Source organism: Salminus brasiliensis, chromosome 5 (assembly GCF_030463535.1).
Source record: "Salminus brasiliensis chromosome 5, fSalBra1.hap2, whole genome shotgun sequence".
Lineage (NCBI taxonomy): Eukaryota > Metazoa > Chordata > Actinopteri > Characiformes > Bryconidae > Salminus > Salminus brasiliensis.
Genome location: NC_132882.1, coordinates 31,825,221 through 31,845,444, shown reverse-complemented (window position 1 = coordinate 31,845,444; position 20,224 = coordinate 31,825,221). Strand labels below are relative to the sequence as shown.

General features: G+C 40.3%; 1 protein-coding gene across 2 annotated transcripts in view; it reads left to right on the top strand.

Moving 5' to 3' along the window:
- Positions 1 to 20,224, top strand: part of adcy2a (adenylate cyclase 2a) — a 131,577-nt gene that overhangs the window by 75,714 nt on the left and 35,639 nt on the right. For both annotated transcript variants that reach the window (XM_072680215.1, XM_072680216.1), the window contains exon 4: positions 16,186 to 16,335. In XM_072680215.1, coding sequence (XP_072536316.1) covers positions 16,186 to 16,335 — 150 coding nt within the window. The remainder of the gene's footprint in view (positions 1 to 16,185; positions 16,336 to 20,224) is intronic.

The window sequence follows — 20,224 nt, the reverse complement described above, 5'->3', positions numbered from 1 at the left end:
TGTAAGCTTTAACACGTTCATTTTTTGTATGCAAATGAATCATTTTACCGAGTTTGGTCCCAGCTGCCTCCCACTCTCTTCGCAGAGCCTAGTGACATATTAGCGATTTTATTTAGCAATGTAAACGCATTGTCGCTAGAATATGGATTAAATCTCATATAACTCTCATTATTTTACCCCTCCCTCCCTCAGTCCCTCCACTCTCTCTCTCTTTCTTTCTCTCTCGGCCTCTCTCTCACAAACAAACACACACACACACAGCTGCTCTTCTCCTAGCTCACTTATTCCATTCATTTATCTCTCAAAAAGTCGTTGAAGCATTTTCTCCATTAAATCTTCTGTGTCCGAGCTTCGTCATTTTCAAGGCTAAAGCTCTGAAAACTACACTGAGATATTTTCAGAAAAAAAAGAACAGCCAGATTGTTAGGCATATCAAATGTTCTCCTTCTCGAAAGGATGTACTAAATAGTATTTAACCTTGTGATTAGCCTTGAGTACTGTGATTAACGCAATTCAAAATTTTTATAGATTGGCACCACTGATTTACAGCCATATGCAATCTTTTTATGGCTGTGCTTGCAGTTTAAAGATGCCGGGCACAATGAGCAGTGGCCCACCTAACGGGGGCTGAAATCTCTGTGCCACCCTGATGACATCCACCATACGTCTGGGAGCGCAAACACACCAGACAATTCTGGCAGAGCCATTTTTCAGACGTTCAAGCAGACTTCAGAATGTCAAAAACAACCCTTGAAAAGCTGGATGTCATGATCAGACCGTTCGTAGGGCAATTTGTTTATCTAGCCACCGGCCACCCGCACCTAGTGATAAAATAATCATGACTTATGGCTTAATACTTCATTATTTATTCAGAAAACCTGTTTCCAACACCCCATACTTTTTTGCATTTGGCTTTAGCGATATTCTACCTTTTCCAACTCATAAAAATCCTAGTAAATATATTTTAGCTTTTTCCATTTTTTTTCCTTTTTTTTTTGCAGATTTTTGCAAAGATTCACAAAAACATGTCTGTTTCAGGAAATGTCTGAAAGGTTTGAATGTGCAGATTTCAGCTGAATGTTCAGAACAGCTAAACATGTTAGCATTGCATTGATGTTAGCTTTGTGCAAATATACTACTACAATCCCATGATTGTTATACAAGTAAGTGTTTTTTTGAATAAGATCAGATATTTATGGCCTTAAGATCTAGATCTAATAGAATTGAATCAAAAACCAGTAAATCAAATCAAATCAAATCAAATTTTACTGTCAGTTCAAAGATTCACACCCCTGCAATAGACTTTGCACCACTACTAGGGCCATATGGATGTAATATTGTAATATCCTGCCATTGTCAGATTTATTTGTATAGCGCTTTTTACAACTGTTGTCGTCACAAAGCAGCTTTACATAATTAGTAATTAGTAAAAGACAGAGACAAAAAAGAAATAACGTAAGACATGAAGGATCCAAGACCCCCAGTGAGCAAGCTAACGGCAACAGTGGCAAGAAAAAAGGGTTTCCTTTTGATTGGCCTGTTATTAATAAATTCATTCATTTCTCTGGTTGTGTTGTTGCAGTTTTTCTTACCGCATCTATTAAAAATCTAAAAATCTGATTTAAAAAAAGTTTCTAGAGACCCTAGAACTCCTCCCCTGACTCTGTCAAACATCATTCATGTTTTAAACCCAGGCTATTTCTACCTCATGATTATTTACTCCACTCAAAGCCCTGTCCGGTCTTTGTGCACTTTAACATCAAGCAAGTATATTTTCTCCTGAGTCCTCCAGTTGGTCCACAGATTAATCTATCAAGTGCTATTAGCAGGCCTGCAGACTATGAGCCCAGACACTAAAGTTGTTTTGAAATTCCCACAAAGTACTCAAGGGCAGTTCACTGATCTGCAGAGATTATTACCATGACATTTCACTCCAGCCTGTCGAAGCTGATGAAATGTGTGATGGGTTCAGTGTTTGTCTGTCTGTTGTCTTTGCTAAGCTTGAAGGCGTGCAGTAGTATTTAAGGGAGAGGGCAAACTGTCTGCTTTAAGAATTGAGTAAGTGGTGCATTTATGGTGCAGTTATGGACTACATCGAGAATGGAATTCGACAGTAGCACTTTAGACTCTGATCAAAAGGATTCAGCAGGTTTGGACGATGACTACCATCACAAATGCAACACAGGACTCCCAGTGTTCACAGCACATCTGAAAGAATTCTACATGACTTTTTGGGCAATAACGAAGTGTGTGGATGGTGATGTAGCTTGAATTGGACCAGGAAAAAGGGTGAACGTGTCTGACTGCCGCATGTTTCTTTAGGTCAAGGGATGTTTAAATGAGTTGCAGTGCCACCGGCTGTGTAACGCTAATTGAAGATGTTCTACGATTATCACACTCTTGAGAATCCTACTTCACCAGTAGGCATCATTAAGTGTGTTCAAGTGTTAATAACACATTCTCAATCCTTCAGCGGTTTTCTCTAATCAGGGTTTCTTAATAGGTTTTTGTAGTAAGCTTTCTTGTTGACTGGATGGCTGTGCATGGTAACAGATAGGCTACAGTCTATAATTGTTCATGTACAGATGTACACAGTGACCTATGAGGTTTGGAAACCTTATAAAGTGGCCAGTCAGCAGAATTCAGGGTAAGTGTTTCTTATCTGTAGCAGAATTTACTGTGTGCGCCTGTTTGGGAGTATTGTTACAGTGAGCGGTGCAGTAAATGCAATGAGCTAATGGTATTTTTGTAATCTTTGGTAGCATTGAAAGCAACAAAACTGGGCTCAGCAAGGACCAGCTCAGCAGAGATGCCAGGGACTGTTCTTTGGATAAATTGTCATGTCAACATTGATCCAAATGACCTGACCGCAAGAAGTTGGAATGCTATCATTGCTGCCTCCAGCCTCGTACTTGGATATTGGAAAACTGCAGATAGAATTACCTACTGTTTTTCACTGAACTCAGTGGTGTTCTGATTTCAGTCCTGCCTGGATTCACATCTCTGTGTTTTCCCAAGCTGATGTTGCCTCACATTGTGAAAGAACCGTTTTGCCTGCCTCTACATGCCATATTCAGTCTCTTCAGTGTCTCTTTAGTTCATTCAAATACTAGAGAAACTCACTTTTCCTATAATAATTATATTATAATAATTATATCCAGATGTCAGAGTTTTAGCACCTAGGATAGGGACAAGAAATTCTGCTTTCCATGACTTGGGCCCTCGACAAGCTTGAGACAGAACATTGAAAGCTGAGTGGTGTTATTACTCAGCTTATTAAAGTCTTATTACAACAAGTGCCTGGGTAAGGCCGAGACTAAAATTGCAGCTCATAGATTTATGGAGCAGTTAGAGCTTACAATCTACTGAGGCAAATTCATCTTGCTTTATTTAGAAACACTCATTATCACAGGCTGCGTTTACTGTTTTCCTTCTCGGAAACCATTTGCTTGGACTGACACACAACCCTGAGAGTCATTTGAGTGGTGTCTGCCTATTTCAGGTAATTCTTAATATGCTTTCCTAAGGATAAAAAGGGTAAAAAGGGTTGTATTAGTTCCTTTAACGTGTGTATGGTATGCTGAATTATGCACCAAAAAGGAACCTTTCTGTATGAAATGTAAAAAACATTTTTTGAGCCAACCCCTCAGCATATGATATGGTATGAGCAGAGAGATTATGACTGTATAAAAGTCTAATAAAATCTAATAAATTTGGGCTGGAGTTCAGGCGGCTTCTGCTTTGATCTAGAAGACCAGGATGAATGGGACTAAGACTGAGAGATGACTGAGTTAAAGGGAGGGGTGACGGGGTGGGTAGTGGTAGTGGTAGTGGTAGTGGGGTAGTGGGTTATGGGAACCTGGAGAAAGACATTCATAGGATATTAGATTTGGAGGAAACTGTATCCTTTTTGGCCGTTATATAGCACCTTTTTCATTTGCTGTGCTCATTCGTGTAAACTCACAGCCCATTCTCGGAATGAATCGCAGTCACTGATTCCTTGTCAGATATCTCTTGAAGAAACCATGAAATAGTTCCACAAGGCAGATGATTGTTTTTTCATCTGCTTCATCTGCTGAAACTGTTTGACCATCTGACTGGCTGCTACGTTTGGCTTTTTGTGTCTGTTCCAGCTTGTTAAAATTGTTGTTGCTCCCAAGGATTAGTCAAGTCAAAATTATTTGAATAGCTTTTTACATCTGTTGTCATCACAAAGCAGCTTTACATAATTAGTAATTAGTTAAAACCAGAGACAAAAAAAAACAAAACATAAGAAGACATGAAGGATCAAAGACCCCCAGTGAACAAGCCAACGGCGACAGTGGCAAGGAAAAACTCCCTCAGAGCTGGAGGAAGAAACCTTGGAAGGAACCAAGACTCACAAGCGGGACCCGACCCATCCTCCTCTGGTCAGAACTATTTAAACATTAATGATAAAAGTTACCAAACCATCTATACTGTTGAACTGCTCTGATCATAATCATAATATAATAATCATGGTGTAGATAGTTAAAAGTAGTGATATTAATAGTGGAAGATAGTGAAGAGTCCATTTAGGTTTTCACCTGGTCATTAAACAGGTAGCAGTAGTAGGAGGGTGTGCCGCTGGTCTGGTATGGGTGGTGGTGGGTGGGGGGTCTGATGGTCAGACTGGTAGGTGGCAGCTGGTCACTTACAAGTTTTAGAATTACAATATTCCAAGTTTCCCATAGCATCCACCTTTTTCAGCCATCACCTTTCTTTATGATGTGGGGCTCTCTCCCTTTAGTCCATGCTAAATGGTTTACTCACCAGTGCTAGAATCTCATCAGCCATGACCTTTTGCGACACCTGTGTTAAAATGAATAACTCTCAACGACCTTTAAGCACATCAAAAGCAGATTAGCACACACCCCCTCATATAATCTGATTAAATCATTGTGTTAAATTCCAAATGATTGTCTCTGAGTGTAATCCAGGTCATCTACCGTGTATTTCCCATGGCAGGATTTCCCCCACTGTATTATATGCCAGGCAACATGGAGCCTGTCATTAGAGTCAGTATCAAAACCTTCACTATATTGCTGAGTACAGTAAATACTTACAGACCATGGTTGAAGTGCTGACGTTATTTCAGTCTTGCAACCAGCCTAGCTTGGTAAGCTACAGATCACAAAAACGTTGCACCTTTTCAGTGATCAAAACTATGGGGACAGATCTGCAGCCCTGCAGTAAATAACACTTATTTTCTTGTGGGTTTTGTGTTTTGGTTCATTATCTTGCTGAATGATGAAGTTCCACCTGATTAGATTGGATGCTAGATACATTTCTGAATTATGAGCGAAAGTTAGAGGACCTGTTCCAGAAGGAACCATGCAAGCCCAAGCCATGGCACTACCTCCGCCATACTTGGCAGATAAATCAATACTTCTTGGCCTTCAGTTTCTCACTGCTATGCTAATGATTTGTTTGCATCTTGTGGTATGGCCTCTACATTTCTGCTCTCAAAGTCTTCCTCAGAAGATGAATAACAAAATACCTTTACATTACCCTGTGGGGACTGTTAGAGGTGTTACTTGCTGTTGTTTTTCTACTATGCTCTTCCAATGTTGCTGTGATTTCCTGCTGTTGTTTCCCTGGGTCAACCTGTTTGATATCTGGTTGTTAGTTTCCTTCTTTTTCAGGACCTTCCAACTTGTTGTATTGGCTTTGCCCAGTGCTTCTGCAGTGACTCTGATCAGTTTTTCCCTCTTTTCTCAGCTTTGGAATGCCTTGCTTTTCTCCCAGAGCCAACATAATTGGCTTTATGTTTATCCTTTTTAACAGTAAATACAGCCTTCACAACTGAAGCCCAGGCCTCCATCCCAGAGGAGACATTCTGAGCTATTAACTGTTTCAGCACTCGGTCTTACAGGGAAAAGATGGGTACTGTCATTGCACCCCATAAATGTGATGACACAGCCTTATGGCATGTTATGTAAACCAGTCATTAAAGTTCGCAAATGAAGCCGGATGACGCCTGTTGGAATATTTCAGTGATCAGAAAGGGCTTATATAGGTTTCATGCAGTTGTTATCATTAAAATGTGTCCACCGCGTGACTAGATGAGAAACGCTACAAAGCGTTTACACTATTACACTATTAAATATGGACGAGATCCGTCTCTGACCACCTTTGAATCTGGTTTGAGTGATCTGATCATAACCTGATCACAATTCGTCTTGGGGATGTTTACTCCTGACTTTTAATGCAAATTCAAATGTATATGTGCTTTTTAAAGCTGGTGTTTTCACAAAAAACTACCTCAGAGCAAGAGGAAGAAACCCTGGTGGAACGAAGACTCACAAGGGGACCCATCCTAACTATTTATTAATTATTGATTAAAGTCACTGTACCACCAAAGAATGTTCTACTGATCAGGTGTGCTGATATATGTATATCATAATATAACTAATATAATCATAGTGGTGATGGTAAGAACAATGAGAGTAATGATGGTTAATGGTGATGATAATAATATTAGTAGCAAATATTTATGTAAACCATGTAAACTTCAACATAGTCAGGTAGATATCAGTAACAGTAGCAGTAACAGAGGCAACTGGTCTGCACGGGTAAGAGAAGAAAGCCCAGCAGTCAGTCTGGTCAGTGGACAGCTATGGGTGGGTGGGCAGGTGATCTGATGCGGAACCAATGCAGAGTCAATGCACACAAGTGAGATCCAGTCATCAAAAACACATGTTAATGCCAGGTGTAAACAGGCATATAGAAAACCAGTATTCAAGATACATGGAGTCAATAAATTTAGTGATCCTATACATGTAATCTAAAGCCATATTTGGACAATATTGTGATATTCCTTTATATTTTTGCAATATTGTTTCAGCATTCTCACTGCCCAGCACAAGTAAAAAATTAGTAGTCATTTTTGTGAAAGCCATTTACCACACTGATGCAAATGTGGCTGAAAATGGCTGTGTTAACTAGGAGATGACAGCAGACTATTTTTAGATTGATAATGGTCCTGAAATCAGGGCCCAGAACAAACAGTCCACACTGATAAACCATTTCCTGACAGGACCTGGAAGAAAGCAAAGGTTGTAGCCAAGGAAGGTTCATTTTAATGTGGAATTCATGCAGCATGTGTCCAGCTTGCATAATATCACCTCTTTCCCATATTTCCTGTTCACATCTTCGAAGAAGCCTGGCTGTAATTTAATGAACACTCTAGAGAAAAAACACAAGTTTTAATCCTCTTACCTCAAGGATAAAGAGCTTGATTCAGACTTAGCTGTTGCTTCAGCAACGGCTGAGTCTATTAAAAGAACACCGGAGAGGGTGTCTTTAACTCACTTGCTTAGAGGAGATCATGGGGAGCTGATCACTGACAGTGTCACAATTTGTAATTTATCTCCTATCTGCTGATTATCAATGCTTCCCTTCTTCTGCTTTCCTTTGGGATGCAAGGAGATGAACAATCACATCAATGTCTATGGACAAAATGGATTTCCATTTTAAGGAAAACCTTTATACCTACTAATTAGTGGCAGCTACAGGTAATCAACCACCGAAACCAACAGGGATGTTCTCAGTAATTTTGTGTTTGGCATGATTGGGGTGGGATTATGAGCACAACAGTCTCTAGAGTTTCCTTAGAATGGTCCAATAAAGAAAAAATATCCAACCAAGGGTTCTGCTGACAGAGACGCCTGAGAGAGAGAGAGAGAGAGAGAGAGAGAGAGAGAGAGAGAGAGAGATCAACGGAGAATGACCAGAATGGTTCAAGCTGACAGAAAAGCTACAGTAACTCAGTAACTGTACAGTAGTGGTAAAAGAAAGAAATGCATCGCGAAATGCAAAACACGTCTAACGTTGAGATGGATAGGCTATTGCCTGGTTTAATAAATCACAATATCTACAGAGGCACCAACAGATTAATTCCATGGACCCAACTTGTTTGGTGTAAACAGGCCAGTAGAAGTGGTGTAAGGATGTGGGGAATGTTTGAATTCTGCAAGCAATGGCCACAATTTACCCATCCTCTAGTGTCTACTGCCAGCATGATGATGCACCATCTCTCAAAGCAAGTTGTCTCAAACTGGTTTCACAAACTTGCCAATGAGATCAGTGTTCTTCAATGACCTTCCCAGTCACTGGATCTGAACCCAATAGAGCGTCTTTGGAATGTGGTGGAAATGGATTTCCATGAGTCTCACAGCATGGAAGTGTTCCTTCTGCAGGAATTGTGTGATACAATCTTGTAAAGAGCAGAATCGTAAAGGGATGTTTCCAACATTATATAGAATCCATGCCTCTTTTTTTAATAAAAGAGATGTGTGAGGGCTTCCCCTTTAAAGTGTTGAAGAGCCAACATCAAGTAAAGGTTAAAGGCGAAAGGAATAACCGTACCTATAGATGTTAATGTGTCAATTTACAACATAGTACAGTGTCAAAATTCATCATAATGAGTGCTGGTCAACACAAATGTTGCGAAAAGCATTTAATAACCTTACAATAACCCTAGTTATTATAAGGCACATTCATAGCCCTGCAAAAATCAGTGCTTAAAAATATTCAGTATAAAGTTTTAATACAAACCTGAAGTAGGTGAGAAAATAATGTATCCTAAAAGCATGTGAACACTCTGTGGGAGATTATTACATTAGACTGAGTAAAAAACAACTTCTGTGCTGCTCTCACCTACAGTTAATTGAGAAGCAGACTGGCCTTCAACACTGAGCACTTTTATGAAGGGAGCCTTTTGGTTTGCAGTGATGGAAATGCAGCTTTAATCCACACTTAGCTGTATAGCTCTGGCCTCGTGCAGTGATGCTTTAACTTACATAGGCTGCAGTGAATTTTATACAATAATACACTGATGGCATATACAGTGTGTCACAAAAGTGAGTACACTCCTTACATTTCTGCAGATATTTAAGTATATCTTTTCATGGGACAACACTGAAAAAATGACACTTTGACACAATGAAAAGTAGTCTGTGTGCAGCTTATATAACAGTGTAAATTTATTCTTCCCTCAAAATAACTCAACATACAGCCATTAATGTCTAAACCACCGGCAACGAAAGTGAGTACACCCCTAACAGACTACACCCCTAAAAGTCCAAATTGAGAACTGCATGTCATTTTCCCTCCAAAATGTCATGTGAGTCGTTAGTGTTACTAGGTCTCAGGTGTGCATAGGGAGCAGGTGTGTTCAATTTTGTAGTACAGCTCTCACACTCTCTCATACTGGTCACTGAAAGTTCCAACATAGCACCTCATGGCAAAGAACTCTCTGAGGATCTTAAAAGATGAATTGTTGGGCTAAATGAAGATGGCCAAGGATACAAGAAGATTGCCAACACCCTGAAACTGAGCTGCAGCACAGTGGCCAAGATCATCCAGCGTTTTAAAAGAGCAGGGTCCACTCAGAACAGAACTCCTGTTGGTCTTCCAAAGAAGTTGAGTGCACATGCTCAGTGTCACATCCAAATGCTGTCTTTGAAAGATAGGTGCAGACGTGCTGTCAGCATTGCTGCAGAGATTGAAGAGGTGGGGGGTCAGCCTGTCAGTGCTCAGACCATACGCCGCACACTACATCAAATTGGTCTGCATGGCTGTCACCCCAGAAGGAAGCCTCTTCTGAAATCTGTACACAAGAAAGCCCGCAAACAGTTTGCTGCAGACATGTCAACAAAGGATATGGATTACTGGAACCATGTTCTATGGTCTGATGAGACCAAGATTAATTTGTTTGGTTCAGATGGTCTCAAGCATGTGTAGCGGCAATTAGGTTAGGAGTACAAAGATAAGTGTGGCATGTCAGTCACACTATCACTGTGCTGATCAGTTATTTATCTCAATGTTACTGAGCTCTACTAAAGTCTGAGTAGACTGATAAATCACTGTGCTGATCAGTTACTTATCTCAGTGTTACTGAGCTCTACTAAAGCATGAGTAGACTGATAAATCACTGTGCTGATCAGTTACTTATCTCAGTGTTACTGAGCTTTACTAAAGCCTGAGTACACTGATAAATCACTGTGCTGATCAGTTATTTATCTCAATGTTACTGAGCTCTACTAAAGTCTGAGTAGACTGATAAATCACTGTGCTGATCAGTTATTTATCTCAGTGTTACTGAACTCTACTAAAGCATGAGTAGACTGATAAATCACTGTGCTGATCAGTTATTTATCTCAGTGTTACTGAACTCTACTAAAGCCTGAGTAGACTGATAAATCACTGTGCTGATCAGTTATTTATCTCAGTGTTACTGAACTCTACTAAAGCATGAGTAGACTGATAAATCACTGTGCTGATCAGTTATTTATCTCAGTGTTACTGAACTCTACTAAAGTCTGAGTAGACTGATAAATCACTGTGCTGATCAGTTATTTATCTCAGTGTTACTGAACTCTACTAAAGTCTGAGTAGACTGATAAATCACTGTGCTGATCAGTTATTTATCTCAGTGTTACTGAACTCTACTAAAGCCTGAGTGAACTGATAAATCACTGTGCTGATCAGTTATTTATCTCAGTGTTACTGAGCTCTACTAAAGCCTGAGTAGACTGATAAATCACTGTGCTGATCAGTTATTTATCTCAGTGTTACTGAGCTCTACTAAAGAGTAGACTGATAAGTGTGCTGTGTAGTCTTTAAATCTGATCCTTAAATCTGGTTTGTAGGCATGACTTATGTACTTACTGCTAAGTATGACTCCATGCAGCCAATCAGTTATGCTTCGTTACCAGTGATGACAAAATTCAGAAGTGGAAACTGAATTCAGGACCACTGCTGCATACCTTTAATGAGGCTGCCCAGGTGCCTTTCCCGAATGGTGTCCCAGTTTTGAGTTGATGAGACAGGTGGTAGTCCTGTCTTGGGGGGATTGGTAAAGCAGTGGTGGAGTAAAACAGATGGTACAAACCAACATGTTGAGAATTTTGGAACATTGTTCAAATGATTTTGTTATTTCATTCATAAGATATATTAACATAATTACATAAAAAAAACTGCTCGCCAGCAGGGCAAAGAGCAGTGTCAGTTAAGCAAAAAGAACTGTTTTATTCTAATTGTATTCAGTCTGAATTTAACTGAATATATTTATCATATATACTATTCAAACATCACTACTTTTACAAAGTATTTTTCCCAACTGGATACTTGGCAGGAACATCACCCTATGTGGGAGTCAGGAAGCTTATCAGGCTTCAGGCTGCTCAGATGTTCTGTCGATAAGCCATCCAGTGTTATAAGTCAAAATAATGGAAAGCTTTGCTGTTTGCATACGTTGAATGACTCAGTGTGACTCATCAACTCAGAGTGGCTTTAGCAGCTCTTCTGCAGAAGAGTAACATGAAGTTCTGTTTGTTTACTGTTGCCTACATAAATGTCACAGGCCTTTTTGAAAATCTGTCTTATTATGATATACATTCAATTCATTGTCTTGCTTTTTTTAAACAAAATGTTTACAGTTTGGACTATAGAAGTGGGCCTTGGATTGATACTTTTGAAAAGTCACATAAAGAGCTCATTTATAATGGATGCCAAACCATAAACTGCAAAACCAGGCAGTTTTGATTGCCATTATTTGATGCCACAAAAGCCAACTAATTCACATACATTCACTTATTTGGAATACAGCAGTTTATCACCACTATTGCCACTTAAATTACAATAAATGTTTGTTTATTTTCCTGTTTTTTTTAATGTATTTATTTCTTTTTTGTTTCTGAGGGTGTTAGGTCATTTATCCTGAGTTATTTTCTCAGTGCTGCATAGTTTCTGAGATGTTCTTGGTTAGCCCAGCTACTAGGTCGGTGATTGGGTTAATAACCTAGTATTGAGTTAATTAGTTAATTTTTACCTGAAAAAACTGGCTCCTCATTAGGCAGTAACATGAAGCATGGCTAAGTATATCTTCATAAGCAGACATTTTGCTTAATATTAATGTTTGTGTTTAATGTTAAATTGTAAAATTGTTAAATTGTATTTGTGACTAAAATGATTAGCTAACATTAGCTTAAGTTCATAATTATCCAATGTTTTACTGGAGGGTCATTGGTAGATTGGTAGTCCATTTATGATAATTGTCATCATACTGGGTAAGGTTTAAGACATTTTGCTTCTTGCTATACTTGCTCTATACCAGTCTGCCTTCCATTGTGCAGTGATGCAATGCTAGGTTGAGGAAATAAACAAGAACCGTGGTTACATATTGATGTCAGGTATGATTGTCTGTGCCTTGTGTCTTGCTGGACATCACGCATTTTGTTCTGTGGCTAATCTAGCAACATGACATCTATAAATTCAGGAACTACTCCCATTCAGGAGCCACAACAGCTGTCGAGGATGGTTTAGCTGAAGAAAAACAAGCAAAACTGACTTCTGTCACACCTGTATATTAAAGCATGGTCAAATTTGACTTGTCGGATGTCCTTGAATCAAGGCGGTTGCTGACCCAGGGAGAAAAACAGTGAGTACAATCCAACAACAGTGGAGGCTTTTGCAAAACCTTTCTATGGAAAGGCTAAATCGTTGCACCTTTAGGCTTGATGGTCATATCCATCACCTGAAATGGACCCTTGTCAAAGTAGTCCTACTACAAGATCTCAAGCATCATGGAGTATAAGTAAAATATAACATGTACTTACAGTCTTCTACAACCAGACAGACAACAGCTCAGTTCCCCGGAAAAACACTACAACACTCAGACGGTGGCATCCAGGGCAAGCCAGGTCCACACCTTCCATCTCCATCTCTGCTGGTAAAATATTCATGCAGAGTGCTTCAGTAATGACTCCCCCGGCCGTATTTCTTCTCAGAACATAAAAAGGCCATCCCTTTGAAGTAAACCCTTCTGTTGACTTTTGGTGTGCCCAACTGAATTAGTCTGTGGCCTCATGAGTCTCCTTACCTTTCCCTGTAGTCCATCCACTGGAACACCACCTAAAGTCCACAGAAGAACCAGTAGTCAGTACTTGCATAAAGCTGTTTGGCTTACGATATTCAGATATTCAACACAGACTGCAGTGCTTACCATGTTGCGGGGCTCAGAAACAGAATAAGAAATGAGTTGGTTTGCTACGAGCAGGACCAGATCTTTAGAATTTTGTGTTCTAGTCCAAACGTAACATTCCTGAATCGGTAAGAGAAAAATATAGAACATAATAAACAGTTCATTGTGTTGCTCTTGCACAGGCTGTATGTCGGACTAATATCATAAAACAGCAGGACAGCTGTCAGACCCAGCAGTTATGTTGTATTGATCCATGTACACATACACAAGCCAATATTGCTTTACATTACTACAAAAAAAAAATAATAATTGGCAAAATTCAGCATCAGAAATTTTACCTGACAGGCTGTATTGCACAGTAGACCAGTGCACCACCAGTCTCAGCTTGGTGGTGCTCTTTTTCCTTTTTCACTCCAAAATAGAGCTAAACAACAATAACACTTATTATATTATATCTGAAATATTCTGAACATAAAGGTGAAACCATTTAGACCAAGGGTACCCAAACTTTTGTAGATGTACTTCCGCCACTGTGTATCGTCCATGGTATTTAATGGCATGACATTTTCACAATTGTTGATGTTTTTTTATATTTTTCTAAAGCTTGAAAAATCCAAAAATGCTACGTTGAAAGTACAATGATACTCTACGCTGCACTAAATCCATCAAAACAGGCCTAATCATGCTCTCTGTGTAATAAAACATGTTACAGCTTTTCCAGGTGCTGCCGATTTACCCATGATGTGCACAAACCAAAGCAAGATATGATGAAATTTACCAAGATACCCATAACAATGGTCATACTGCTCCTGTGCACTTCACATTGAAACATTGAAAGGCTTGATATTTAAGTTATGAAACCTAATTCGAATGTGTCAACGCGGTTCATGTTTGACTTGCATAATATTGAGTCTGTGCCAGTCAGCCGCAGTAAGAAGCCTGCCATTGTTGTGCTTTCCCTTCACTGCCAGTGACTCATCAGTTCCCTCCTAACTCTGCTACGCTAATTTTTTGAAGTCTGCATGGCTCCAAGTGGGACTTCCAATCTGAGTCTGACACTCTTTCCTGCAGAACCGTTTGAAATGAATTGTTGAGAGTAATTAAAAATCAACCCCCCACCCCCACCCCCACCACCCCAAAAAAAAGCCAGCCTTTGATGCTCTGCTCTCTGCTAGCAGTCATGCTAAAATATTTGGCTGAAAGCAACGGACAGAGGAAGGGCTTAGATAAAAGACAGAGGGGAATCAGGGATACAGCCTTTCAGTGCCAGGATGGTAATTGAACGAAGGAGCATGAAAGAGTGAGGAAAGGCGGCAGGGCAGAGCGAGGTGGGGAACCGAGGCCCTTTTTCAGGGCTGCTAATGCTGACTGCAATAACCGCACTCGCTCCTCCAGCTGAGCACTTGATTGGATTTGTCCTTCTCTGGTCAGGAATAGTTGTCTTCGGCGACTCTGGGATCTTTGGACAGCGAATTGAAAAAGTGTGTGTGGTTGTGTGAGTGTGTGTGTGTGTGAGAGAGAGAGCGAGAGAGTGAGAGAGAACAATGAACTATGAATAACTCCCAATGAAATTGTTTTGACTTGGAAATTGAGAGCTTGCATGATTTCACTGTACAGATCAATGAGGTGGAGTAAAGTTCACTGAAGTGGCCTGGCTGACCAAATGGCTGCGATTATTTGTTCTGACATGTTTCTCAACTTGATTATTTTTTGTAGCTGTTGTAACTGCAGACATATTTCAGTGCAGAGAGATCCTTTGGTAGGTCAAATGAGAAAATAAATAAGGGTGGGGGGGGTAGAAACTACATACTGGGAGCAGAAAATGCAAACTGCCTGACTGAATTGAGATAATCTTTAACTACATCTAATCTAGTGTCAAGTGGGGTACACCAATTTTGTCCTAACACCGAACACTGTGTCCTCTAGAGGGGCATGAGAGCAGAACTTACCGCACAATGGTGACTGACTCAGCATTGACAACCTACAACTGATAGAAGACAGCTGACTGACTAAGACTTCTTTCAGCTCTACGTTCAGCTTCTCTCTCTCTGAGGCCTGTAATATACACGGAAAATGTCTCAATAAGAACAGTGTTCTTCAGCCATGTCACTCCACTGCTGCGTTCTCTCCACTGGCTTCCAGTAGCTGCCCGCATCAGATTTAAAACCCTGACGCTGGCCTACAAAGCCAAGACTGGACCAGCCCCTCCGTACCTGATGGCAATGGGCAAAAGCCGATCCGCACCAAGAGCACTTCGAGCTTCAAGTTCGGCTCGACCCGCCATCCCTCAAAATCCGCGGAAGACAAGCGTCCAGGCTTTTTTCTGTCCTGGCACCAAAGTGGTGGAACGAGCTTCCCCTGGGTGTCCGAATGGCCAAGTCGCTCGCTGTCTTCAAACGCAAACTGAAGACCCACCTCTTCCGAGAATACTTGGACAAATAGTTCTATGGTCGCCTTATTGTCTTGTGTTTAGTAATGTCTAAGCTTAGAGGTATTCTTTGAACTATTAGTCTATTCTAACTAGCTAAGGCTTTTCTTGGGTAAATAGCAAAGCACTTTGTAAGTCGCTCTGAGGATCTCATGAAGATCAATTGAAAGTGAAGCAGCTGTTGCAAATGGCCTCCAAATCTCAGAACATCTCCAAAAACTTTACAGGAGAAAGACAGACCTTCTTAGCTTTCAGTGGGAGTCAAAGGAAAAGCATTATATCCCAAGTCATTTTGAAGCATTTTCATTGGTTTATTTATTGTGCAATTTTGGCACAATGTGAAGAATAACTTTACATTATATCAAAAAGTGAAAAATGGCTAAAATTGAGGTTTTTATCTGACAGCAGTGAAATACTACATCTGACACGGAGAACGCTGCAGAAAGTGCGGAACTGCATGTCAGGGTGATCAGCTGCATACAAATAGTTTGCTGGATCAGAAAGAATAGGCAATTTTCCACTATATTCAAACTCCTGCTGCTTACAATTTTAATTGGTTCTGCCACAGGGTTTGCCTCTCTGTTTGTTCATGCCTACAGTTTAGTGTGGTTAATGAAGAGAGTAGCCAGTCTCAGGCCACAGGCCGTGTGTTTGACACCACTGTACTATAAACTCGACACTGTCATTTGTATTCCGTGAATGAACTTCAACTGATGCCCTGTGTTCTCTGCGTTTTCACTTCTTTTCCCAGATTCTGGCCAATATCATCATTTTCATCTGCGGCAACATGGCAGGAGCGTACCACAAACACCTGATGGAGCTCGCTCTAAAGCAGACTTACCATGACACCTGCAACTGCATCAAGTCCCCCATCAAGCTGGAGTTCGAGAAGCGCCAGCAGGTTCTGTGCCAATCACCTATACTCTGTTAACTGCTGGTCTGCTAGTTCCAATGAAGTTGTTGAGAAATGATAGGCATTATCTGGATCAGGCACGAAAAGTCACTCAGTGGTGTGGACGTATTCACTGAGCTGCAATGAATCCTGACTGCAAGTTACTCATGGTCATTAGCCGCGCACAGCCAAACGAGGGCAGTGTAAAAATGGATAAAGAAAAGCGACCTCAAGGGCAAATGACAGATTTGGCATTAAAAGAGAAGGAATATGAAAATGAAGTCCAAAATGAACTTGACATTTCCTTTTAAAGCTTGATGGAGTCAGTACTGAAGGTCAGTGTCCTGTTCTGCATAAGAGGACTTGGGACTTTTGAAAAGTATTAAAAAAGTAAGGAAACCTAAAGAAGGTTTTACTTAGTATAGTGTCAGTTCTGTCTTTTCTAAACTCAAGGTGGCTTCCAATAGCATCAACAAGCGACCATTAGGAAAGCACAGTTTGTTCAGTTTGTGTGTGTTGATGTTCAGAGTTCCAGGAGCACAGAACCATTGCACTAAATTATCCATTATCCAAGGCCTAAGTTCAATGCTAGAGTACATGTTAAAGGTTTTACAGATGAATTAGATAAATAGGAGAAGGATTGGTAGCCACTGTGGCTGAAAATAAGGGCAATACATGCTGTTTACTTTTACAAGTGCGAGAACTCTTGCAGACAGATTTGGAATTAACAGACTGGTAACAGAATGGTAGCTGGAGGACAGCATTTCTCAATTTAAACAACATACTTACTTTATTATCTTTGCTTAACAGCACTGCAGCAGGATACTTCTTTAATAACGCAGTCAACTTGCAACAATTTGGAGACTTTTTTTTATTTTTCATGATAAGATATATATAATAAGAAATGCTACTACTAGCCTGGAGAGTAACTTTGAAGTTTTAGAAGTAATATATTGTTCCATTGTCCAACTTCACAGTCCTTACTTCACATTTGCCATTTGGATCACAGTTAAAAACACTATGTCCAAATGTTTGTGGACACCCATTTTAATGAATACTTTCAGCTACTTTAAGTTGCTCCCATTGCTGACACAGCTTGTCTAGTCCCTCTAGAGAAGTACTGCCAGTAGAATAGGACTCTCTCGCGCAGATAAACATGAGGCTAGAGGATTATAAGCCCCCCAGCACTGAACTGTAGAGTAGTGGAACTGTGTTCTTTGGAATGGTGGTGCTCCATCCAGTACTTTTAGGATGAGTTGGGGATGAGGTGGGGTGGGGTGGTGAACATCTAAGCTCATCCTGACATCCTGAACTCACTAATGCTCTTGTCTCTGGATTCAAATCAAATCTGCCCAGCAGTGCTCCAAGGTTTAAACCAGCATTAACTGCCTGTATGGGTTCTGATATGTCCATAATGGCTTTTGAAATTTGTACACTGTTAAGCACTATGTGGTATGCGTGGTAGACGTTATGACGTATGGATACACTAATGGATAACTAATCAGAACTAGGCTATTGTTGTGCTCTGGGGTGGTTGGGAGTGTAATCTGCTGGTGTTTAGCTACACGATCTGCTGCAAATGTACAAAAACGTTCAGACACCCCTCCTTAATAGTGAATTCAGTTTCAGGTACAAGTGTTCAGCTGCACAGTTTGTATAATCTCTATTGAAAATCGCTAGCAGTAGAATGAGAATTCTACCCCTTTGGATTGAGGTTGTTCCATAAACAATCACATCCTCAAAACAATGTTTCAGGATCTAGTGTAAAACCTCCCCAGTTCAACTCCCTATTAATCCTTGTTTTGTCTTAAGGGTCAAAATTGACCCTCTTAAATGATTTTTTTTTTCAGCTTGAAATTGAATGACTTCAGTGGCGACCCCAACTTTAGAGAAAGTGAATGATCGCCTTTGTTCATTTGTCCATTACAGCCGTTCACCACCAAGGTTCATGGACTGTCCTTGGGTCATTTGTGACCTTTAGGACAAAGGGGGGTATACAGAATGTTATGACTACACTAGAGTTAATACCTTCAGAAGAAGCTCTGGATGAACAGGTGTCTACAAATGTTTGGATATCGAGTGTACAGCTCAGGCCAGAATCAGACACAGTAAGAGCTCTGAAACAGCACCAGCACCCCATTGACCATACAGTAGTAATCATCCAGACATGAGTTCTCTTCCTTTAAAGTGTTTTGAAACAGACGACCCCATGAGTGGAGGGCTCCTATAGCAGTTTGGGGCAGAGACAGAAGCGAGCGAAACTCATTGCTGCTTTTAGTGTGAGGTTGGGAGACAGCTGCTGGCAAATTGGCTGCCTTCCACCCGACTGTTCTCCACAAGAGGTCAAACAGTGCCTCAATCCTCTCGTCAGGATTACCCTCCCAGGAACATCCTCTTAGGCAGCGGGTGATGAATTGGCATGGCCACAGCCGGCTGCTTTGGCCTGTCTCTCAGAGGCGATAGCTCTGCTGCTGTTTTCTGAGTTCATACGCTGCATGCTTTATGCTTTTGCACGCCTTACGTCTGTTGGCAGCCTTTTACTGAGATTTCATTCACGGTATTATAGGTGTTTGTTAGCTTGTAGCTTTAGCCATATAATGCATATGGGTACTGATATTTTTGCATTGAAAATGCCATAGACTGCATTTCATCCTTGTTTTTAATTATGGCAACTATGTTATGTTTTCATGTTATTATGTTTTTTGACATTCACTTTTCAACACTGTAGCAACCACCTAGCAACCACTCAGGAACACCATAGTAAGCACTAGCAATACCATAGCATCCAATTTAGCATTTTAGGCTTTTTTATGTATATATATATATATATATTCCTCCCAATGGATAGAGATTCTGGTGCGGTTAGCTGGCTAGCTGAATGGCCTCGTCTGGAATGCTGCTAGGCTAGGGTTGTCTTTCAGTTTAGTATGGATGTCCACCCAGTAGCATCAGGCAAAGCTACAGCGAAGCCAAGGCTGCATATTGTCTGATATTTAGCAGTTTGGCTGCTAAATGCTGCTATCCACTGTGGCAAACTTTGTTTAAAAAAACTGCCATCTTAAACAACAACAAGAATGTGGGCTGGTTAGGGATTTGGGATTGACCCATTTCATAGCCCTCTTTAGTTTAGGTGGGATTTGTTGCATTCGAATGATAATACAACAGTGTGAGATTCACTGTGGGTCACTTCCATGTGCCGAACAGTAATTATTCAACTATGCCAAGATAGATACAGTTTTCCACTCCTTCAGGCACCTTCAAGTCCTTACTGTATCATAGTAAGAGAACGTATGCGCCTCAAATGAAGCTAAATGCTAGTCAATACAAAGGCATGTGATGAATTCATTAAACTTTAGATACAAAGAAAAAACTTTTTTGGTAATTCTGTCTTTAATAGGAAGTTAATGTTTACCTTAAAAGCTTACACAGCAATACACAACATAGAGTGCTATGCTGTGACATATTGGCACTTGTACGCTGCATTCATGGTTCAAGGACACCTGCCAAGTGCAATAGATCAGCACAACAGTGCCAATATCTCACAATATAGTGTGATCTTAAGATTATGACTGAGATTATGCCAAAGTTCCAGTCCTGATATTTAGTATTAGGTTCTGGGCTCATGAAGATGTAAAACTAATGTAAAAGAATGTTTAAAAAAATCATAAACTACATCTGTGATTAAACATAGGTCAGTAGAAGGCACTGCTGCATATAAATGCTAAAGAAGGGTCAAACAGCTCTCTGTTGACATGGATTAGTTTCACCTCAGACATTCTGGACTAGTATAAAGCTGCGTTCCATTTGAACTGGGATGTCAGAATTTCTGAGTAGGAAATTTAAACTGAAACACAAGTCTGATTTCCTACTTGGAAAATCAGGACATCTATTTCTGCCT